Genomic DNA, 24,972 nt, shown 5'->3' with positions numbered 1-24,972 from the left:
TTGATCCGAATAAAACTGGTTAATCCGCCGTTTCACTCGAAGCCTTTAGTGCTGGATACAGTAAATGCATTCTCCTTTATTGCCTTTCTTCACTTGAGCATGTCAAAATCAGCCACACGTGTGCTATGAAATTTTCTATTGACGGCTATAAAGCCACGGCGTAGGAGGAAACGCACAGATTTTTGGCAGATAGGATGTTTTCATTTGGGTGACAGGACAGCCAGAACCCTTGAAACGAAATATGATTCCTTCTATACGTGATTTCTGGGCCCTGATTCTTCGACGGGCAGTCAAGCAAATGAACAAGCAATCAACACTGCATCTAGAGAAAGCTTCTACCAATGTTGCAACCTCTTTCCGCTGTTTGTAGCGTGAAATCTGATGATCATACGTCACGCTGAGGGCTTTCGACCGCAACTGCAAGGAAACCAAGTACTGAAGATCTATGCCTCAGACCAAAAACTGAAAATCCTGTACACCAAAAAAAACAAAACCCTAATGCATAACTGCATAAAACAAGAATCTGAAAATGAAACCCTAGAACAACTGCTAATTTACAGATTTTTGGCCCCTGAAATAGCCAGATTCAGCAGATAAGAGCAGAAATACTTTCAGAATATCAGAAATTTTGAACTTCATTGTGAACAGAAAGAAAAATCTCTCAATGTAAAACACGAAATAAAACTTAAAAGATTAACCCAGGGCACAATCAGCTGGGCTCTGCACAGAAAAGCCTGTGGGAGTCGGCTGGTTCAGCCCAGAACTTCACCAAACGCCCACAAATACCCTTCACTTAAAGAGTTCCTGCACACCTCAAGCAAACATCAGTAAAGAGGGCAAGAAATGCTGCTAGATTTCAGGATTAATGGAGATACCTGCCATTATTCCAGAAACCCTACAACATTCAAACCCTAGCACGTGAGCAAGATACCTGTACTCACAATACTCTGAAAACCAGCTATATTTAACTGCTGAAAACTGAAATATGCAGAAAAAACAATCATCTCACAGCAATTCCGGAGAGTAACACCAGCCAATTTTGAACCCCAAAGTCTTTTTATTAATCAGAAAATCAGATTACAAGAGAGCTTTCTCAGTACAGACTCACAGATCAGATGATCTGAAATGACCCCCTAAGACCCTATATAAAGGAAATAATCCTAACGGCTAGTTCAAGTGATCCATGTAGAAATGATCTCGACCGTTGATGAGGATCAAGACATTTCTTGATCTCATCCGTCGATTTATTACTTAAAATATTATTATTTTATTAGTTAGGGTTTTTGCCTCATTTTTTAATTTTTTATTATTTTTCATTATTTTATTATTTTTATTCATTTTTTAATTTTTTAAATCATTTTAAAATGGATCACTGAACTAAGCCTTCGGAAACATCACCTAGGACCTAGGACTTAGGACTCATGAGGGGATTTAAAACATTTCTCGACCCTCAGGACACATTACATCATGACTTTTACAAAATTACATCTTAAGGGACAAACCCATTTAATACAGACCCTCATAGAACACCCAGTTCTGCGACACAACTATAATCTAGCAGATTAACATATAAGACTCTCCTAAAGTTCTGATGACGAAATCCATCCCGGCTTTGGGGTCAGGTTTGAAGGAAAACTCTGCCGATCGTAGATCGGTGAGACGAAAAACCTCCCGGGACGCAGATCATCATTAGAAAGTTAGGTCCACCTAGGCAACTTTATATACATGACTCTGATCTGCTTAGATTATTTACAACTTATACATGCAGACTGGGTTTACAACAAAAATGATCAAGCTGCTGATGATGGCAGGATGGCACGGACATGCTGATCAGGTGCTGCTTCTCTCTGTCAAGAAAAACGGGATGCACTGCATGGGTAGTTGACCAGTAGAGGTCAACAGGACCATCTCAGAAAGGTCCCCCAAAGTGGCTGACAAAGACACTTGAAAGTGTTCATCCTGATGAAATTGGAAAAACAGGAACCAGAAATTCAAACCGACAAGATGGAGATGATGTAGATAACTCTAATTCACCTGTTGATATGGATGTTACTTATTATTGTGAATTGAACTTGTCTACAGATTTTGAACCAACTTCCTTCAAAGAAGCTGCTTCTCATGATGAATGGAAAGAAGCGATGCAGAAGGAGTATGATGCCCTCATAAAGAATGGCACTTGGAAGCTGGTTGATCCTCCATTTGGAACCAAACCAATTGGCTGCAAGTGGGTCTACAAGAACAAGTACAAAGCTGATGGCTCACTTGACAAGCACAAAGCTAGGCTTGTGGCAAAAGGTTTTGCACAAAAGGAAGGGGTCGATTATGACGAAACTTTTGCTCCCACAGCAAAATGGGCCACCATCCGGACACTCTTTGCACTAGCTGCTCAGAACGGTTGGAAAGTCCATCAAATGGATGTAAAAACTGCATTCTTGAATGGAGATCTAAAAGAGAATGTTTTTATGTCCCAGCCTGAAGGATTTGCTGTGAAAGGACATGAACACAAAGTATGCAAACTTGTGAAGTCCTTGTATGGCCTCAAACAAGCACCACGAGCCTGGTATGAAAAACTAACTGAGCATCTTCTGAAACTCAACTTCAAACATTTTGATCTTGATGATGCAACTTTATTTGTCAAGAAAGTTGGCAAAACAGTTGTATATCTTGTGGTATATGTAGATGATCTTTTAATGACAGGGAACAATGAAAGTTATATTGCATCCATAAAGAAAGAATTAGGAAAAATTTTTGAAATGACTGATTTGGGCTATGTTCATTACTATCTTGGCATTGAAGTAACCCAACATCCAAAGTCCATATTTCTTTCTCAAAAGAAATACATTGGAGATTTGTTAAACAGATTTGGCATGACAGAGTGCAATCCCCTTTCTACTCCAATGGAACAAAACTTGAAGCTCACATCTATTGAAGGAAAAGAATTTGAGGATGCAACAAAGTATAGACAGCTTGTAGGAAGTCTCATCTACCTCACTACTACCAGACCAGACATTTCATTTGCTGTTGGAATCCTCTCAAGGTTTATGCAAAAGCCTTGTGAAGGACATTGGTCTGCTGCAAAAAGAGTTCTAAGGTACTTGAAGGGAACTCAAGACCTTGGAATCAAGTATACACAGGTGGACGACTTCAACTTGATTGGATACTCTGATTCAGACTTCGATGGAGACAAAGAAACTGGGGTATCTACTTCAGGATATGCTATGAGTCTTGGATCAAGAGCTGTCTCCTGGAGATCACGCAAACAATCAGTACCAGCAGATTCCACAACAGAAGCAGAATATGTGGCAGCAGCTGAAGCAACGAAAGAAATTGTGTGGCTCAGGAAAATTCTTGAAGATTTGCAGGTAAAACAAATACAATCAACTCCACTCATGATTGATAACACATCTGCAATAAAGTTGGCCAAGAACCCAAAGTTCCATGATCGTACTAAGCACATCAATACTAAATATCATCTGATCCGACATCATGTTGAGGCCAAAACAATCCATCTCCATCATTGTTCCACAAACGAGCAAATTGCAGACATCTTCACCAAAGCGCTTGGAAGAGAAAAGCTTGAAAGATTCAGAATGATGCTTGGACTCACCAACATCCCTTCAGATTAAGGGGGGGAATGTTGACACCTAATCCGAAACGGATGAGGTGAAGCTGGATAGTCATCTAGAAGATGAACTGATCCGTTTTTGTATATGTATAAATAACGTGTTAGTTAATTAATAAAATCAATCAGTGTTTTTCTCTCGTTCAATGTGGAGTTACCCTGGCCTGACAGTTTTAAATCCCCTCATGAGTCCTAAGTCCTAGGTCCTAGGTGATTTTTCCAAAGGCTAAGTTCGAGGATCCATTTAAAAATAAATTAAAAATTTAAAAAATTTTAAAAAATTAAAAATAAATAAATAAATAACTGAAAATTTAAAACAAATAATAAAAATGTTGGTGTTACTCTTCTGAAAATGCTGTAAGATTGTTCTATTTTTCTGCATAATTTTATTTTCAGCCATTAATGATAGCTTAATGAAGATTGATCTAGGCACAGGTATCTTGTCTGATCTTTGGGGTTTGAATGATAGTTTAGATTCTGAAATATAGTGGCAGATATCTCCATTTGATCGGGGTTTCACTATTGTTTTCTCCTTCTATGTTGATAGTTGATTTTAAGCTGTGCAGGAAATCCTTTTTTCAGATTACCGAGCGTTAGGGAAAGTTCTCGGCTGAACCAGCCAACTCCCGGGTTGTGTTTTCTGAAAGAGCCCAGCCAACTCTTGATCCCGGGCTTATCATTCGAAATATTTTTTATGAATGCATGCAGGGTTTTCTGAAGAATTTTATATTTAAATTGAATTCTGAAAATATTTCTGCTGTTATTGCTAAATCTAGCTGTTAAAAGAGTCAATCGCTATAATTTTGTTTAGTCGATCTGGGGTTTCAAATTTTTTTTTATGCATGTATTATGTTGGGGTTTTTCTTTTCTCCTGCAGATAACAGGTACATGTGATCTAGAAGGATTTCGAGGGTTAGCAAAAATAACAAATTTCAAAGTGCTCATAAAAAGGGATTTTCGATTTGTTTCCGTATAGTCTTCACACTGATCGCTGTTCACATTAGCGTGGTCCTTGTCTGCTCATTATTCAAGGGTTGATCAAATTTGGGAACCTGTAAATCGAATTTTTTCTGAAATTTTAAAGGCAGGTTACCAATGAATGACCATTTTGCACATCTTACACTTCACGTGGTCATGATTTGAAGCCTCAACCTGCAGTATAATACGGGCAAATCAACGAAAGATTCACTCATTTAGCTGATCTGAGGCCGCAAGGCATTCCCTGGGCAAATCGTTTACTCATTGCGTCCAGCGTTCAAGTAAAACAGCGGTGGGTATATTGCGTGGAGGCTCCAGTTTCATCAGGTAATCGTAAATCTGTCCGCTGTCTTCAGTCTCGGGCCAGGTATTTTCTTGAAACGTCTGCGTATTATCGTCTTCTGGTTAGCTTCAAACCGATGCACATATTTGTCTGCTGCCGTCGACTGTGCTATCATTGCAGATTTTTTTTGTTGTTTTGTGCCTGAGCCTGGGTCACGCTTTCTTCCGTCATACGCTCAGATCTTATTGTCTGCGTTTCGATCAGTGCTATTTTTATTGCTTTAAGTTTAATACGCTGCGTATTAGATTTAGTTTTGGTATGGTCTCGTCATTTTATTTAGGCTTAAAGGTTTCTGTTTAGGGTTTAGTCATAGTTAAATTTTATCGTTTGTAGATTTTAGTTTCATTTTAAATAATTTTTTTTATTTTTTTTATTAAATATAAAATCAAATAAAAAAGTGGAAAAAGAAATAATAAAAGTTTTTTTTTTTGTTTAGGATTAAAATTTTAATTTTTTGTTAGTTTAATTCTATTAATTTTTAAAGTTTAGATTTTAGTTTTAAATTTACTTTAAAAAAAAAAAAAATCATAAAAATTTTCTTTTAAAGTGTAGAACTGGATTTTATTTTTTAAAGTTTTAAATTTTTTGCCAATATTTGAAAAAGCATAAAAAGGCATTGTGGGAATTTTGTCAGGATCTAGTTTTTCTCAGAAAATTGTCACGTCATATTTTTTTCACGCTGAATGATCATCTTAAAAGATTAGTTGCATATGATATCTGGTTAATGATTCATAATTGCGTGTTTGTTTAAAGCATTGATCTTTTTTTCAAAATTTTTAATTGCTGGATATCGTTATTAAGATTTGGTCATTATAAGAACTTCGTGGTTTTAACAGATATCTTGCGCTGTTCTAGTCGTTTGATGATAAATGATTGCTCTACATGGTTTATATTCCTGCAACGTCTGATAATTAATCGATTAAACATTAACTCCACAAGGCACTGGTCTTTTAACTTCTAAATCCATTTAGTGCTTATCATATCGTGTCTCCCAACCAACTGGTCGACAGTTGGTCTTCGTCATTTCATAGGGTCTACCCCCCTTAGCCATGGGAGACAAGCTTAAACGGAGAGATCGGGGATCAGAGTGACAGCCCCCGGTCTGAGCGTTGTCGTGACAATTTGTGCGACAACAGGACCATAAGTCTAAACTTAGGAAATTAAAATAATTAATGGGTATTAATCTAACTGTGGGTGAAAATTCTAGAAGAAGATCAAGATCAAGCCAAAATTATCTAAGCCATTGATTGGAAGTTAATCTGGATCGTTGGTTGTCCAACAGAAAGATATAAGAAGAGGCTTGAGGGGCACTTGGAGAACACATCGAGTGAAGATCAGAAGATCGATTTTCGGAAGCAGAGCAGCTATCGAAGAGAATTTCGAAGTGATCTTTTGCAGTGAGAGATAGGGATAGTATCCGGTGGGGAGGTTTCCTAGGTTGGAGAGTACAAGGCAGAGAGGACAAAACGATGTCCAGAGAGACGTTGATGTTGGCGCATGTAGTGCTGACGCAATGGCAGCGCAGAGCCTAGAGGGAGATCGAATTCCTGTTGAGGAAATCGAGTTTCACAAGCAGGGAGCCGGGGTGTGAGACAGGGACGCTGGAAATTGAAGTTTCTGGCTAGCAGTGGGTCCAAAGGAGGAGCATCGCACTCCCCAATAGAGGTGACGCAGAGAATACGTGGGATTGACGCAGTTCTGTGCAGAAGATGACGCAGAAGGGACACAAAGCCTCTAGTCCAGCGAGATCAAAGTCAAATTCTTCCAGTGACAAGGTGAGAGCATCTCACTACTTGTTTTGTCCAGTTTCTCTCTATATAGGATAGCCAGTTGGGCATCCAACGAATTGTATTCATAATTACTACTACATAATAATAAAACCCTCAATTGTTGCACCGGTTTTCCCACACTGGGTTTTTCCGAGGACATTTGTCCAAAAATAACTGTGTAGATGTGTTGTGTATTTCTTTCTTGTTCAATTTCTTGTTTTCGCATTTTATTAAATGGTGAAGGCTACAATGTATTAGTTTTGGTGTTTACTGTAGGAAACAGTAAATAATTTTGTTCAGTAATTAACAAATAGAAGAAACATAATCAGTTGTTGTAGTAGAAATTTGGGCATCCAAATTTTCACAGGACGTAGTAGAGGAACATGAAGGAGCTTTTTCAGGGGTCTTCCCAGGTGCAATTGCCGGAGGAATTTTTGGTGAAGGAAGTACAGGGAGACACTAGTCCTTTGGGGGATTTTGGGAGCAGGAGCTTGTTGTTTGAGAGCAGTGTGAGTTGCAGCACCCAGGGCTAGCGCAGAAGCTTCTCATTGGGCACACGTGGGAATTTGTGGGTCAGTTCGTGGAGCGAGTATTTGTTGGGAGAGATAAGGGGTAGTTTGGGGAAGATTATCTCATCTATTTGGGAGCATTTGGAGGGCTCTTTCCGGATTTATAGGCAGGTTGTACCTTTCAGCAGTTGGAGGAGGACGTGGCTCTTGGGAGGCTGAATTTCCAGGGTCAAAACCAAGCCAAACCCTTTCTGGGTTTTTCTAGGTTTATTGAAGAGAGGCCAAGATTTATTTGGAAAAATTTTCTAGGCAAATTTGAGGGGGCAAACAGGGGTCCCAACTCAGCCAGTAGCTAGAGGAGCTAAGGGAATTTGGGTCGAAATTCCTAGGTCCACATTTGGCCAATTCCTTCGTGGGTTATTCTGGGTATTTGGTGGAGAGCCCGACAGTAATTTCTCAGAATTTTCTGAGCACCGGAAGTGGGGTTTCCAGCAACGCCTTTGCAGCAGACAACATAGTTTCACAAGGGCAGCGCAGGACATCATTGCAGCAGTTATTTCTGCCATCTGGGCTTGATCATGCTTGCCATTGAGGTAAGCCTAGGTGCACCTCTTCCACATTATTGTACTTTGCTCCCAGGTTATAATAAAATGGCTCAGCTAATGGTTATTTCTAGACTTTCTATGGGTATGCACTGAATGTTTCAATTTCTTGGTGTTGCTTCTATTGTTTTCTTTGCTTATCGCTATTTTTCCTAGTTTGGAACATTATAGGACATGCACCCAATTGAGCAAACATTGATTTTAGCTTGGCTCCAAAAGAAGAAGCCCCTAGTGGGCTATTTTTTATGTAATTTTTTAATTTTAATTATGTTCCATAAAGTATTAGGTAGGCCGCAGTATGCATGCCAAGGGTATAGGAAACAAACTAGGACAGGATGGCAAGAGCAATTTTGGGGCAATAATCTTGGCATTTTTGGACATTTTGAACTACAAGCTTCAACCTTCTTTTGCTATTATGAATTACTTTGCTGACCCATTCATTAAAGAAATTGAGGTAAAAAATGAGACTTGTAACAAAAAAGGTGCTATCAACATAAACTTTAAAAGAACCAATAGGATTCAAGATAATGAAGTCAACCATAAGAGTAAATAGTTTTGGAGGGAAAGAAGAAAAAACTACATTTTTTAATCATACTTTCCACTTGTCTTCTTATAGGTTTATTCAAATTTCAAGTGTACGCACTCATTAGATGTGGAATTAAATTCTGCATGCAATGAGTATCCACAAAGAATTCCTTTGATAGATCTACAATGAGATAAACTGAAAATACTAGAAAACACTGTATTGCCTTTAATGTTGCAAACTATAAATTGTAGTAGGAATTGCACAATACTATTTTCTTGCATGAATGGATAAAATTAAATAACCTAAGAAATAAAACTGTTAATAAGAGAAAAAACCATTTTATAAGTAAATTTCTAAAATTTCTGAACACAATGTATGCAATCACTAATAACTCGATCTCCCTACAGACTTCTGAGTACCTTAAGATTGGACATTTGTCAAAGTTTTATGTACTTACCTGCATGTTCCCAATAAGAAGGGCAAATAAAACCAAGCCAATGATGGCAATGAACATAGCAAAACCGATCTCCCAAACATAAGTGCTTGTTTGTAGATTCTGCCCAAGTGAGCTGCAAATTAAATACAGTCCAGACTTTATGTCATCCACAGAATATTCTCCATACAATACAATGCAAAAATAATACCGATGGAATGCAGTGACTTGAAAACAAAAATACAAGAAATTTCTTATTCCATATCTCACCTTAATTCACTGAAATAACCAGCTTGACTTATAAAATTATCCTGTGATAAGCACGCAACAGCATGGAATAGAACTCATTGTCACAAAGATGGGAGTACAAGATATAAGACCTAAGGTCAGAGCAAAGGCTCAATTATGTCATTGGCAAGATCAGGACTACTGAGATCCCCATGAATTGATTACACTTTAAAATGCACATACGGGATATATCAATAGAAACACTAAGCAACAACACCACTGGGAATGAAAGAATGGAGGGAACGCTAGATTTCATTAATCTAAACATAAACCAAAACTATAATTGAATATTCTTATCAGCTGGAAAAGAATGAGAAACAAATTTGGTTTAAGAACCAATTTGCAGAACATTCACAATGAAACTTGGAGATGATTTACCAATTTCAACGAACATTGGCAAGACTTGCAGAGCTTCTACGTTCTAACCAACAAGCAATAAAACCTCAGGAATAAACATTGTTAGGAGGGTCTTGGCTGCTTAAACAGTTGACACCATGAATGGACCAAAAGAAAATCGTGATACAACCCAACAGCTCTTAATGTTATATTGTAATATTCCTAACGGAAATATTAAGTGATAACAACAAATAAAGCATAAACATGTAACCATAAAACTAACACACCAGCATAATGACAAATTGCACCAGAAATTGTACCAAGAGTTGAGCCATTTTATTAACTGAGAAAACAAGGTACATATAAATGAAGAAGAGGAACCTGGGCTTGCTACAGCAAGCTAGTCAAGTCTCAGGTGAAAATGGAGCTCCCAAAGTGCTGGAAATTGCAATCCCCAAGTCCTTGCGCTGGCCCAGTGAATTATTCTACTACTGGATGGAATGGAATTGGTGTTTCGACCCTCTAAACTGCTCAGAAAATTCCAGGAAATTAACTGGAGCCTCCTCACAAGGAACCTAGAATAACCCAGAAAAATATCACGAACCCAAGTGGTGGAAATGGTCCTGGAGTGAACTGCGCCCTTCTCCAATAATTTATGTTGTTGGCTGCTGACTAGAACACTAATTTCTGCCAGAAATACTACCCAAAAAATTCTATGAAATTAACCCCGGACTCCTCTCACCAAACCCACAAAAACCCAGAAAGGGTTTGGGCTGAATCCACCGACCCCCAAGTGTAAATTGCTCAATTTGGCCAGAAAACGCCCTATAGTTTAGATACTGCTGAATTTGGCCCAAATCTCCCTCCAAGAAATCCTCCCTAACTCCTGCAAATTTCTCCCCTCAATCACCAAGCAGATCCCAACTCGAATGCTCCCCAAATTCTAAATCTCTGCAAGTGCACAGAAGCTACCAGTAAACCCCTGCATAGGGCCTGGAATAGATAAATTTAGTGCTACAAAATGAAACACTCGCGGCCCTGTAAATCCCCAAGGAAAAACTCGTCCTCCCTATGGGTAATTCTCTGGCCAAAACTCCATTGTCTGCTAGCTTCTCTCAGCCCCTTCGAATTTCCTTCTACGCCCTAAGAGAAGCACACTCCAGCTAGAAATAGTATGCAATGTAGCTCCTAGAGAAGCCCTGAGATGGACTCCTTACTCCCCTAGGGTGACACTCGAAGTTCACCAAAGGTAGAGGTGGAATTCCACTTGGAATTCCTGGTGCTAAACAACACTTTTCTTCTTGTGCTAAACAGCCCCAAGAGAAGATGAAAGGTGAAATGTAATAGTCAAAAGATGATTAGCAAATGAGTCCATCCTCCTTTTATAATTTCTCCCCATGCTTCTAGACTCCTTTTTTAATTATTATTTTATTGGTGGGGGCTATTTTCCACTACATGAATTTTGCCTCCATTTTAATTAAAATAATAATTTGCCGCCAATCTCCAATAAAATAATACTTGCCACCTTTCTCCAAAATAATATTTGCCCCTTTACTTAATATCACCAAAATTAGGTAAAATTCCCATGCTCACAAAATTGGGGATATTACAGTCCTCCCTGCCAAAAATTGCTTGTCCTCAAGCAATGCTAGAACAAGTTGTTGATTTTTTGGGTAGCATCGGAAGTGCTCTAGCTCCGAAATTTTGTGGAGGGGCTAGAACGCATGAGATCTCCAAGACACAAAAATCGTTTGGTGAAATTCCACTCAGATTGTAGTTTATTAAAATAATTAATATTTTTAATGGAGTTCCTATGTCTAAACTTTGGAACATAAAAAAGTTAATGAGTATTAATGAAAATATGGATGAGAAGCTTCTAAGAGACGAGGATCAAGTCTAATTTAATCTCAGCCATTGATTAGAGATTAGATTGCAGTCGTTGATTTCTCAACAAGAAAAGTATAAAGGCAGGCTTGGGGTCAGTTGGAGAACACACACAGAGAGAGCAGCACTTGAGCTAATTCGAAATTCAGGGGTGTGGTTTGTTGAGAATTTCGGAGTGAGTTTCTAGTGCAGAGCAGGGCAATTCAACAGAGGGACTTTCATCCAAGGTCGAGAATACATAGTAGAGAGGCAGAGCAGCACCAGGGAGAGACAATGCAGCTCTAGAAAGGGTGACGTAGAGGCTAGAGGAGCTGACGCAGTTACTTAGAGGCAGCAGTGGGGTTTCTGTGAGGCAGAGAGAGTAGCAGTTCAGCAAATCGATTTATGAGCCGGGAAGGCTCACTGGGAGGGTGACACAGCTCCTAGAGGAGGTGACGCAGTTCCAACGCAGAGCTAAGAGCAGCCATCACTGCACAACACTGGGGACAGCGCAGTCACGGTGGAGGTTTGTTCATCCAGTTGCTGAATTCGCCAAAATATCTATCTCCGGATAGAGGTACTTCTGCCACGTTTATTCTCTATTGGGTGAGCCGAATTTGTCACCCTAGTTATATTCAGAAATCTGCTTAATAATAAAACCCTCATATCTGTTGCATCGGTTTTCCCACACTAGGTTTTTCCAGGAACGTTTAGTCCAAAAATATTTGTCCTTTGTGTGGTTGTATCATTTATTTTTTCAGTACTTGATCTGTATATTGGTGTAGGATGCAGTGTATTTGCATTAATATTTTTTGAATACTTCTGAAAATAACTTGTTAAATGAAGAACACAAGTAGGCAATGCAAATCAGTTTACTACAGTAGGATTTCTGACTTGTTCGATTCAGAAATTCTCACATGGTATCAGAATGATTATAGATCAAGGAGGATTGAAGCCATCAGCGAAAGGACAGAGGAAAAATCTGTGCGTGAAGACAATTGTCCCGAGAGACAGCACAGTTTCAAGCCAAGAGAGCAGAGGAGGGGTGACACAGTCACCAAGGGAGGCTCACGCAGAGCCTGCGTCAGCCTGATTGGGTGACGTTGTTGTTGCAAAGGGCAGCGCAGTGGTTACTGGGCCAGTGCAGAGACTGTTGAGTCTCGTTTTTCTAGTTGTCGTGGCTAGAGGTGCAACATAGATTTCATCTAGAGTTGCTGGTGGGGTGTTGATTATGTTGGTGCAAAACAGTACCTAGTGGGGCAGAAGCAAAGTAGAGGGAATTAGTTCCTCAAAATATTTCTTGCCAAGAAATCTAGATCCAGTGCTGAGCAGCAGCAAAGAGAGATTAGAGAGGGGTGGTTCGATAGTGGTTGGCAGAAGGATTTCCGTGAAGGAAATCGAAATTCAGAGGGAGCTTATTCCTTAGAGGATTTCTAGCGCCAAAGAAATCCAGATCCGAGTTTTGCTGGGCCAGTAACAAAAGAAGGAGAAGAGAACTAGTTCGACATTCGTTTGGGCAGAGATGGCAACCGCATCTCCAGGAGGGAGGTGGGGAGATGTAGAGCTGTAGTTCAAAACAACTACAAAAAGAGGCAGGATCCTTAAGGTGCCCAAACTCTTGGATCACATATGGCTACGGGAGCCCTTAATGACAACAGCAGAATGAGAGGAGTCAGTTGGTACGAGGGATGATGGAGCAACAGTGGCAAAGCTAGAGTGCCAAAGTCTAAAGTAGCGCAGTAGAGTGTTGCAACAGTGCGGGAGGCACATAGTAGATACAACAACAGCGCAGTAACATTAGAGGGCCAACAAAGATTAGCAGCAGAGGTAGCTCCAGCATCAAGGGGCATCCAGACTGACCAGCATGTTACGTTTTAGGTGGATTTTTAGTTGCTTAATTCTCAGCAACTGAGTTGCAGTGCAGCAGTTAGCAGTGGCAGTGCTATGGGCAACATGATGCAGCATATTGAGAGGGAGTTGCAGTACAAATGCAACAATGATAGTGGCAGTGTCATGGGCAGTAGTACAGATTGCAGTAGCGTAGTGGATGAGGGGCAGCAAGCCGAGCATCAGCAGCACAGAGGACCGATGTCATGTGTTAGTGTCAATCAGTTCATCCTATCACCAGTGATCAAATATGCTCTTACAAGGTGTTGTTAGGGTGTCAAGTCAAATTTTTGTCATTTCAGTGAGTCTTCAAATAAAAATTTGGTCACTGATTGTTGTGTCTAGGTCATTGTTGTTCCCTTCACTTACTCATGGTCTTCATCACTCATCATGGTCATTGTATTCTTCGAGGTATCATATCTTCATTTAAGTGTCTTGGGTCATGAAATGGTTAAATTCCTCATTTTAGGTCATGGTCTAGAGTTTCACTCCATGTGTCGTCATGATACCATATGTCAAAACAAAACATGTCCATCATGTAATTCAGTGGGTAAAGGGAGTTAGCAGCTTAGGGAAACCAAAATAAATGTAAAGGTAATGCTTTATTTCAAATAAGACAATGTTGCAGTACACTACCTCGTCTCATCATTCCTCATAGGAACATTTTTTCTTAAAAATATGTTTTTGACCAAATGGAGAAGAATTTTACAAAAGTGAAAGAGGTTTTTGTCAATAATAGGCCAAGGAACAAAAACCTCCTTCCATTTATGCACAAGTATTATGATTTGAAAGAAATTCCCAAACTACACTTGCTATGGGAGAGTTGTTGCACTTCTGGACAGTTTGACTTCAAGACAGTTTTTCAGGGGTTTGGAGCAAGTGTTGGTAGTGTGTAAGGACTCTATTGTGTATCAGACATCCTAAGCTTTCCAATGGTACCTTCAGATCATGATTTGGATTAGTGGAAGGCATCCAAAAGTGCTCTGCAAGTTGGCGCTATGCTTTTGTTAGAGACACCCTAGATTTTTGGAGTGACCTTGGGAAAATCGATTTTTCTCCTTAATGGAGTGTCCAAATTACATGCTTGAGGCGTCCATCTTATAGCCAACTTCAAGAGCTTTACAAGGAGCTATCAAGTTCTCAATTTGGAGCAGTGTAAGGCCTCCAAAAGTGGTTTCGAAGATGGCGTTGTGCTCAGGAACACTGTGTCGCGCTTGGGCTTGGGCCAGAGTAGCTCAAATTTGCCCGAAACTCACCCAAATTGGATTTTTAAGCTTGCTCATCCTTTTTCTTGCAATCCTAAGCTCATCTACAAGTAAGTACATCACCTTACTCACCTTTTTATTTTGCAAGATGAATTCAAGCCAAATATTTCTTCATTTAGGGTTTCTAGTGAATTTGTCATGAAATGATGATAGGGTTGATGATGGTCATTTAGTTTTCTTGATTTTAAACATGTAAAATCTCATCCTACACCTCTACACATGTTTAATATGCTATATGAACCACTAAACCAACCTCAAAACATAAAATTACCTCACTAAAAGTGAAACCCTAGCTCATTCCTATGGGTTTTGGGCACTTTTCCTAAAAACTTTGTTTTTCCCTTTCACAAATATATTGCCCCCTCATTTCACTTCCTTTCATCTTTATCAGTTGTTCATAGTCCATATCCACCTCTTTCAAACTCCCTTTGCCATTTTTTCAACTCCACCTACCCATCATTTCATTTTTCACTCATCCCTCACTGTTTTTTCCCCCTTCCTATCACCTAGGGTTTCAAAAATGAAATGAGATTACTTCACCAAGCCATCACCAAGACACATCAGCACAACCTATGGAAGTAGGGTTATCAAACAAATCAGAGGAGGTTCCTAAAGCACCTAATCCTAAGGTGAATAAGATGTACAAGAGAGGAAAGAGGCTTGTGTTTTCTTCTCATGGTGAGAAAGGGGCCAAGCCTTCTACATCAGCAAAACAGGGATCGACAACGCGAGATAAAGACATGGTTGAGCATGAATTTGAGCTAGTTGATTTAGAGGTAGAGGATGAAACTTCAAGCATGCGGCAGATGATCAGAGATAAAGACTATCAGATCAAGGAACTCACAGTTAACATGGCAAGAGCAAGGTACATCATTTAATTCCTAGAACAAGAAAATAGTTAGCTGAAAGCGAAGCAATTAATCATGGAGAAAGAGCAAACTAAATTATTGCAGCAGGTCGGCAAGGGAAAAGCAGTCATAGAGACAAGTGAGCCTAAAGGAACACAAGGGAAGGGTAAGAGAAAAAGGCCAAGAACAAAAGGGCTAAAGAAGGCATTGCAAGAAGAAGAGGAACACATTTTGCTGAATGAAGAGCTAGACCTAGAGGACAGAATTGCTCTAGAGGTCAATCAAGACAAGGAGTACTAGCTCAACAGGGTAAATGATCACTTGGAGAAGCTTCTAGAGAAAGAAAATAGAGACAACCAGCTGCTAAGGCACATGGCGCACCATTACCAGGCCCAAAACATGATCTGTAACGTCAAGGTCAAGCAGTTGGAGAACAAGCTCAAAGAAGCCCAAAAGGACCAAAAAGATGAAGGAAACTTGGAGATGCTTGTTGAAGCATCTATGAGGGCTTAACATGCATAATTTTACTGCTCTTGGCCAATTTTGAGCAAATTCTGAGCATTTTTGGTTTTTTGCAAATTTTGAGGCCTAATTCAGAAATTCAGTAGTTCCAGGAGCGCAGCGCCTTGGCGCTGCGCTTTTTCCTCAGGCATCCATTTCAGGAAAACTTTACATTTTTGGAAAGCTCTTGCCATCCTCTAAAAACCCATTTGCTCAGATTTTCCAGAGGAGGCTCAGATTTTGAGAAAAGTGGAAAAAAGTGGCCAAAAACTAGCTTTCTGGACCCTTTTTTGACAGGCACTGCGCTCTTGGAGCGACCTTGGGAGAATGGATTTTTGAAGGCCTTCCCATGGGTCATTTTCAAAAATTCAAAGTGTTCTGGAAACTAGACTTGAAAAGCTAGTTGACCGTTCTCTTAGATCTTCATTTGGACCTTAGGAAGGCACCTGAAAGTGAGCTCAAAGTCGGCGTTGTGCTTCTGCAATTTCCTGTGTTTTTAATTGTAAATTTCACTATGTAAAATTTCTAGCTTTCAGTTTGACTTAGTCAAAGTCAAAACTCTTTATGTAATGGCACTTGTTTCGAGGCTAGGTGATGTAGGCATGAATAAATGTACATGATAGGTTGTTTTTGATGTTTAATAGGCCTCATTAAGGAAGCAAACTCCTAAACAAACTCTCCAAGAAGTGTTTGAGTTTCACCTTCTCACTCTCACTTGTTGGTTGAGAGAATCTTGGAGTCAGTTCCACCACCTAGGAATTCGACTCCTGAAGGTGGGCAAGTGGTCTAAGAGAGTCTATATGTATCATTTCTCTTTCAGAGAGAAGGGTTGGACTTTTTGTGGAGGAGGCTTGCATGTAATGATCTTCTCAGCTAATACAGAGACAATTGCAGCTATTTTTAAGGAACTCTAGCCCAGTGAGTTCATGGTGTTTGTTCTTCTTTTTATTTGTTTTATAATGGTTAAAACATCTTTATCTACATGATATCTCTTCTTTCTATGGATGCCTTACAGTGAAATAGACAAAATTCTTGATCTCAAGCTCTGTTTATATGGTTTTCATAGTTATGTTTATGTCTTCTAAAAGCTAATGAACTCATGTTTACTTATGCTCATTAGTCTCTTCTACACTTTCTCTTCTATACTACATTGACAATATTCCAAATACACCATGGTCTTCTGGTATCTATCTCCTTTCCATATTTGCTTCTACACTCCTACAGCCTAGACCTATCTGTGGCTCCAAACCCTAGTCCAGCAAACCCTAAATTCTAAATTTCACCAACACACAAACAATTATACATATCTAGCCTAAAACTTATTTGCTTTAAAGTCATTTCACTGATAAAAGACTTTGAGAGATCCCTCTCTTGCTCAGTAGGGCTAGCTACTGAGCTGAAGTGGTTTGAGGTTACCCTTCTTGATCTCCTTTTCAGCCTAGGAAATTGTAAGGGACTAACATCGTGGATCAGTGTGATACTTTTGCTGGGAAGTATTGCTAGAGCACATTCCTCGCTAAGAGGGAGTGTTGATTTTTTGGGTAGCATCGGATGTGCTCTAGCTCTGAAATTTTGTGGAGGGTCTATAACACATAAGATCTCCAAGACCCAGAAATGGTTTGGTGAAATTCCACCCGGATTGTATTTTATTAAAATAATTAATATTTTTAATGGAGTTCCTAAGTCTAAACTTAGGAAAATTAAAATATTAATGAGTATTAATGAAAATATGGGTGGGAAGCTTCTAAAAGACGAGGATCAAGTCTAATTTAATCTTAGTCGTTGATTAGAGATTAGATCACGATCGTTGATTTCTCAACAAGAAAAGTATAAAGGAAGGCTTGGGGTCAGTTGGAGAACACACACAGAGAGAGCAACACTTGAGCTAATTCGAAATTCTGGGGCGTGGTTTGCTGAGAATTTCAGAGTAAGTTTCTAGTGCAGAGAGGGGCAGTTCAGCAGAGGGACTTCAGTCCAAGGCCAAGAATACATAGCAGAGAGGTAGAGCAGCACCAGGGAGAGACAGCGCAGCTCCAAAAAGGGTGACGCAGAGGCTAGAGGAGCTGACGCAGTCACTTAGAAGCAACACTGGGGTTTTTATGAGGCAGAGAGAGCAACAGTTCAGCAAATCGATTTCTGAGCCTGGAAGGCTCACTGGGAGGGTGACACAGCTCCAGCGCAGAGCTAGGAGTAGCCATCGTTGGACATCACTAGGGATAGCACAGTCACTGTGGGATTTGTTCATCCAGTTGCTGAATTCGCCAAAATATCTGTCTCTGGATAGAGGTACTTCTGTCGGGTTTATTCTCTGTTGGGTGAGCTGAATTTGGCACCCTAGTTGTATTCATAAATATTCTTAACAATAAAACCCTCATATCTGCTACACTGGTTTTCCCACACTAGGTTTTTCAGGGGACGTTTAGTCCAAAAATATGTGTCCTTTGTGTGGTTGTCTCATTTATTTTTTTAGTACTTGATCTCTATATTGGTGTAGGTTACAGTGTATTTTCATTAATATTTTCTGAGTAATTCTCACAATAACTTGTTAAATGAAGAACACAACTAGGTAATGCAAATCAGTTTACTGCAATAGGATTTCTAACGTTCGATTAAAAAAATTTCACACAAGCGCCCCCTCTGCTTGCTAATCACAACTATCATCACTAGTATTAACAGGGTCCCAAATGTGCCACTCATTCAGCTCCGATCTCTGCACTGTCTGATCATGAAGGAATATCTCAATACTAAGATCCCAAGGCATCCTCATCAATGTGAAGCACCCTTTGCTCCGCTCATAGTCCAACTAAGTATAAGCTCTAGAAGCCCTCTGCATACTATCAATAAGTAGAGCACCATGATAATGTAGGGCTCTGTCCAACTCTCCATGAAGTTGTCCTACCAAGTTGTCCACCTCATGCACACCAAGAGTAAACTCCTGAAGATACAGACCAATCCATGTGGGTACGAAGTCTCTCCTGCATGTGCTCCTCCTACTATCCTCCTGCTGACCAACTTTCCATGCTGATGAAGTCCCCCTGCCATCAGCGAGTCAGTGAATCCCAACGGAAAATCTGAGTGATCTCCCCCTATAGCAGCCAGCTCATCCCTAAAGGTCGCTGAGTTGTCTAGTACTGTGATGCCCGAGTCCCATGCTCATCTCAGAAAAGTGCCACCATGTTGTCGTTGTGCCACTCTAACTCGAATAGGCTGCCCATCGTGTGCACACTGCAGCCTCCTCCCCTGAAACCTAGAGGCGAAATATCGACGAAGGCCAAGCTCATCCTGCCCAAGTGTCTCTATGATGTCAATATCTACCCACCCATCGCTAGTCTCGATCCTGAGCTGCAACTGAATAAGCTTCCCTCACCAAATAATGGAAGCCTCAGTGATCCCCCATGTGTCAACCCCAAAGTGAGCTAGATCGCCCTGTACTATGGTCTTGCTCCTCACGAGATGGAGTGTCCTATCAACCAACTGAATCCATGGATCCCCTAACCAGACCTGTTGCGGCATAGCTCTAACAATCATTGGAATCTGTCTATTTCTCGTCCCTAGTCCCTACATGCAACCGACATATAGGACCCATATATCATGAACTAATCTGATGTATGCTAAACTGCCCTATGCCTACCACTGCATAGTACCGATGACTGTTGGATGCCACATGTGCCAAATAACTACCCCCCGAAGGCAGCTAATAGATGGGTATCCGATACTCGCAATCAACTCAGTGTATGCAGACCCATCCTGCTCCTGCCAACAATCACCACTGAGCCCGCCATCCGCCCTCTCGATAATGTGCCAATACAATGTCTAGATGCTGTACACATACTGGAAAGTTTCCTCAACCGTACACAGTATCCTCTTCTCATGCATGGTCCTGACATGCCCTGTGGAAAGAGTGACACATGTCTCCCTCGTGACCAGCTCCCCAAGCGTAGGCTCACTGATGAACGATATGCCACCCCTACAGATAATCACCTCATCCCCCAAGCTGTGGCTGTCAACTCGTGTACTGACCCAATGCCACCACAGAGAAGTCTCTCCCCTATTGCGTTGAGTGTCATCCCAATATCTCGGGTGAGCTCCCTGTCCCCCGCTGCTTGCGCCTAGAGTGTCAAAGGACAACAGCCAAATCGTCTGTGCCTGTAAGTGATGTATAAGAGAGACAAGTGTGTGAGTCCCCATGGATACCATCAAGTATCGCTCATCTGCGTCCCTATCGATCTTGGGTGAACTACACCCAAAGGTATGCCTAGTTTCTCCATCCAGAAGTCTCCTTGGAGGCAACCCTCCAAGACCTCGCTGTGCAGCACCATATGCCCCTGCATCCCATTGAGTATCCATGTACTCCTCGACCAGGCATTGTACCCTGCATCCTATCCCTGTACACCACTGAATACCCCATGCTATTGTTGTACCATCCTGTACTGCCTCGTATTTAGCCTGTGTCACTGTACCTGGCACTCCCCACGTGTACTCGATGCGATGTGAGTCGCTCAATGCAAACCAACATGCTACATCAAACAACCACGCATCTCCATGCTCCTCTGCAGGCCACTTCTCATCACTGCATATCTCTATACGACACTAGATGCTAGGGTCTGAAATCAAGTCTATATGCATCAGGTCGCATCCCTCTGCATAACACTGGACTCTGCAGCATATCCCTGTGCACCCTTGGGTACCACTACCTACTGTCATACCACCCTGTATCATATGCCATCCCGCATGTGCCAACACATCCACCACTCTGCTAGTAAGCCCTCCATGATGTGGGCTACATCTCCCCATCTGCCCTGAAAGACCTGAGTGGACAAACTCCTCACATGCCAATAGGAATGACACTACTATGCCTATCCTCAGTAGCTTTGTTGTCCAATATACCAATGTGAGAGCACCGTCTCCATGCCATACCCTACCTGGTGGCTTGTCAATGCCACCTCCTCCTACCAGCTCCTATAAGAGTAGGTTAATCACCCTATGACTCCACGCATAGTAAACATGCCAAGACAACTCATGAAATTTGTCTGCTCCCCTGTCAAACCATCCTGTCACTAGTGTTGTCTGGGGCTCTGATGGAGATCTAAAAATGTGCTCCCAAACATCGGATCCATCACGCAACTACTACCATCACCTACCGGCTCTATGATGTGATGGGAAATCCCACCTGGATCCCAACAACAGTCTGGCCCTCGAGTCCCTTTGGTAATCCATGGCCTCTACTAAAATGTGGCCATGGATGTATCCAACCGCCTAGCCTGCTCCATTGGGTACTAGCTCAGTACCTCTCGCCATCCAATCCCAAAGGAGGGATCGAATGTACAATCCCTTGTGGAAGGAACAAGCCCTCCAAGCTGATGCGGTGTCATACTCAGCTCATGTCGCTTAGTCCTGCTAACCTGGCCATCCCCTCAGGTATGTCTAGACAACTCTGCCTCCCTCAATCCAATGCGTAAGGGTGGGCTAATAACGTTGTAGATCCCGTCAGTGTGCCTCTAAAACAAACTGTGTTGAAATCCCAACGTGTGGTCTCTATGCTGCTCCTCATCAATGGCTAGCCCAAAGGATGGTTGCACATCCTCCTCCATCATGGACTCAATATGAGCCTCCAACTGCACCTCCATAGACAACCCAACACGCAAGACATGCTTGCTAGTCAGCTGCAGGTGACTATTGTCTGGTAAATCTGGCATATATCTAGATCCCTCTGTACCTATCGGCTCCTCATCAATGGTGGAGATGTCTCTCAGCACCTCATCAACCTGTGGTGCTACTACCACCTGAGTACTCGGTCACAACTCCAGATACCTCATCAATGGATACATCAACAACAAATGGCACCTCATCAATGGGTGTATGCTCAAATGTCTCCTTGCCAAGCATGGCACCTTCAACTACTCCTTCATCTTTTGCCTTAATCCTCCTCATCATCCCTGCATAATTCCACTGAATTCCCACTGATTTATGCATGTTTCTTAGTTCACAGAACTCCCAAAAAGAGAGGGACGCCTGAATGCCATGTCCCAGTGATTGGCATGCCCTCCAATTTGCTGCCAATAACTCCACATCAATTGCAGTCATGTCTTCCCATCTTGATGGATTATCCATAATTTTGGGCATAGTTGATTTGTTGTATAATTGAGAATGGTCCTGATTCCTAATTGTGGTATGAATTAGTTGCTTCCCCACATCAATCATCATTTGCTACATGCTAATCACCTCATTCAACGTTACTTCCATGTTGCCTGATTTTAAACTTTCTTTGGATCCCATGATTTCTAAGATTTTTTTTTAATTATGTTCTTGTCATAGAATGAAGGGTTTCCCACCGGCTGAGCCAAGATTATCGCTCTAATACCACTATAATATTCCTAACGGAAATATTATGTGATAACAACAAATAAAGCAGAAACATGTAACCATAAAACTAACACACTAGCATAATGACAAATTGCACCAGAAATTGTACCAAGAGCTGAGTCATTTTATTAACTGAGAAAACAAGGTACATATAAATGAAGAATAGGAACCTAGGCTTGCTACAACACGCTAGTCAAGTCCCAGGTGAAAATGAAGTTGCCCAAGGGCTAGAAACTGCACTCCCCAAGTCTCTGCGTCAGCCCAGTAAATTTTGCTACTGCTGTATGGAATGGAATTGGTGTTTCGGCCCTCTAAACTGCTCGGAAAATTCTAGGAAATTAACTCAAGCCTCCTCACAAGGAACCCAAAATAACCCAGATAAATCTCACAGGCCCAAGTGGTGGAAATGGTCTCGAAGTGAACTGCGCCCTTCAATAATTTCTGTTGTTGGCTACTGACTAGAACACTGATTTCTGCCAGCAATACTACCCAGAAAAATCTACAAAATTAACCCCGGACACCTCTCACCAAACCCACAAAAAACCTTTAAGGGTTTGATTTGAATCCACCAACCCCTGGTGACCCATAACAAGTGTAAATTGCTCAATTTGGTCAGAAAATGCCCTATAGTTTAAATACTGTTGAATTTGACCCAAATCTGCCTCCAAGAAATCCTCCCTAACTCCTGCAAATTTCTCCCCTCAATCACCAATCAGGTCCCAACTCGAATGCTCCCCAAATTCTGAATCTCTGCAAATGCGCAGAAGCTGCCAGTAAACCCCTACACAGGCCCTGGAATAGATAAATTCAGTCCTCCAAAATGCAACACTCTCGACCCTATAAATCCCCAAGGAAAAAACTCGTCCTCCCTATGGATAATTCTCTGCAAATTCTCTAGCCAAAACTCTATTGTCTGCTAGCTTCTCTCAGCCCCTTCAAATTTCTTTCTACGTCCTAAGAGAAGCACGCTCCAGCTAGAAATAGTATGCAATGTAGCTCCTAGAGAAGCCCTGATATGGACTCCGTCTTACTCCCCTAGGGTGACACTCAAAGTTCACCGAAGGTAGAGGTGGAATTGCGCTTGGAATTCCTGGTGCTAAACAACACTTTTCTTCTTGTGCTAAACAACCCCAAAAGAATAAATGTAATAGTCAAAAGATGATTAGAAAATGAGTCCATCCTCCTTTTATAATTTCTCCCCATGCTTCTAGACTCCTTTTTTAATTATTATTTTATTGGTGGGGGCCATTTTCCACTAAGTGACTTTTGCCTCCATTTTAATAAAATAATAATTTGCCGCCAATCTCCAATAAAATAATACTTGCCACTTTTTTCCGAAATAATATTTGCCCCTTTACTTAATATCACCAAAATTAGACAAAATTCCCATGATCACAAAATTGGGGATATTACATATACCCTATAGAAACACAATCAAAATAAGGGCAAAAAAGAAAAAGATTACAAAGATTTGTAATTTACCCTTGAGTCAATCAGAACAACCTTATGAACTGTTGCACACATTTTGTCAAAGTTCCAAGGAAGCAAATGTACCCAATTTTTCAAAGGATCAAGATCATGAGCGATCAACATTTTAGTTATTGTAAACCCATTATGCAAATTTTTTTATGTAAATGATGCTAGTAAAACCATGTATATGTAACAACCTATGTAAGCCTATTATTTTGGTGACGAATTTCATTCTAAGAGGTTTTTTGTTTCACTGATTCATTTGTGTTTCTAAATACGGATGATCGGCAAAGTTTTTCCTCCAGCCTCACCCCAAAGCTAGGGTGGAATTTATCATTGAAGTCTTAGGTGAGTCCTAATGTTTTAGTCAAGCCTTTTGTAAAAGCGATTTGGAAATAATTTAAGTTAATTGGCTAAATTATTTTATTACAAGTCACTTGGTATACTAGATTATATTGTGTCGCAGCATTGAATATGTATTTTGAGGGTCTATAACGAACGAATATTCCCCCTTTGAGGGTTGAAATATGTAAAATCTTATGTAAAAAATATTTTAGTGCATGGCCCCTCATACTTAGACACCATGGCTAAAAAATTAGAGGGTGGAAAAATTATTATTCCCCTCGAGTGTCAATTAATTAAACATTCTAGCAAAAATAAATTAAAATCTTAAGCCAAAAATTTAATTAATTAGAGTCAAAATTAAATCAGTAACGAAATTAGCCCCACGGGGGTAGGCGAGTTGGTAATCACAATGCGGTGAAGTTCGTTAGAAAGGCGGGCTCCGTACTGAAGGTCACGAGTTCAAATCCCCCGGACTTACCCTGGAGCTGTATAGAGGGGCGGGCGCAGCTCCTAGTGGTTATAGAGGTAGCGGTCAGAATCGACCCCATGTAACGCGAGTCGCGAGGCTGCCCCTGTTGCCAATTCCACTGTAAATAAAAAAAAATGGTAGCGAAATTAAATTATCCAAGTGGAAAAATTCGTGGGTCTTGAATAAATTAATTTTTCGAGGTCCCCCACCAAGCGAATATTAGAAATTTCAAGAAAAAATCGACCCTTGGACCTTGGTGGTCAAGTCAAAGTTCAATTTTTGAATGAATTAGCTCAAAATAATTATTTTTGAGCTAATAAAAAAGGGGTTTAATGAGAAATTCGAAAATTCCTCAAAAATAATTATTTCGACGACCAAGATTAAAAGATTATCAAAGATTTATCAATGCTCGAGATTATTTTGACAAGGATCAAGCCAACTAGCTGTTATGTTTCCACTTGGAGGATTTATCTATAAATTAGAGGTCATTTGTGTCTCAATCCATCTGATTTTGGCTAATGTAGCTCTGAAAATCTGATGTAAATTATTGTCCTG

General features: G+C 40.7%; 1 protein-coding gene across 1 annotated transcript in view; it reads right to left on the bottom strand.

Moving 5' to 3' along the window:
* LOC149158069 (cyclic nucleotide-gated ion channel 1-like) overlaps window positions 1-24,972 on the bottom strand; it is a 418,588-nt gene that overhangs the window by 122,499 nt on the left and 271,117 nt on the right. The window contains exon 6 of the mRNA XM_089436102.1: window positions 8,807-8,918. Coding sequence (XP_089292228.1) covers window positions 8,807-8,918 — 112 coding nt within the window. The remainder of the gene's footprint in view (window positions 1-8,806; window positions 8,919-24,972) is intronic.

Source organism: Pinus tabuliformis, chromosome 5_2, assembly GCF_031772625.1.
Source record: "Pinus tabuliformis cultivar Carrire ecotype Pingquan chromosome 5_2, CPIR1, whole genome shotgun sequence".
Lineage (NCBI taxonomy): Eukaryota > Viridiplantae > Streptophyta > Pinopsida > Pinales > Pinaceae > Pinus > Pinus tabuliformis.
The sequence above is the reverse complement of the archived record's forward strand: the minus strand, read 5'-3'. Positions and strand labels throughout refer to the sequence as shown.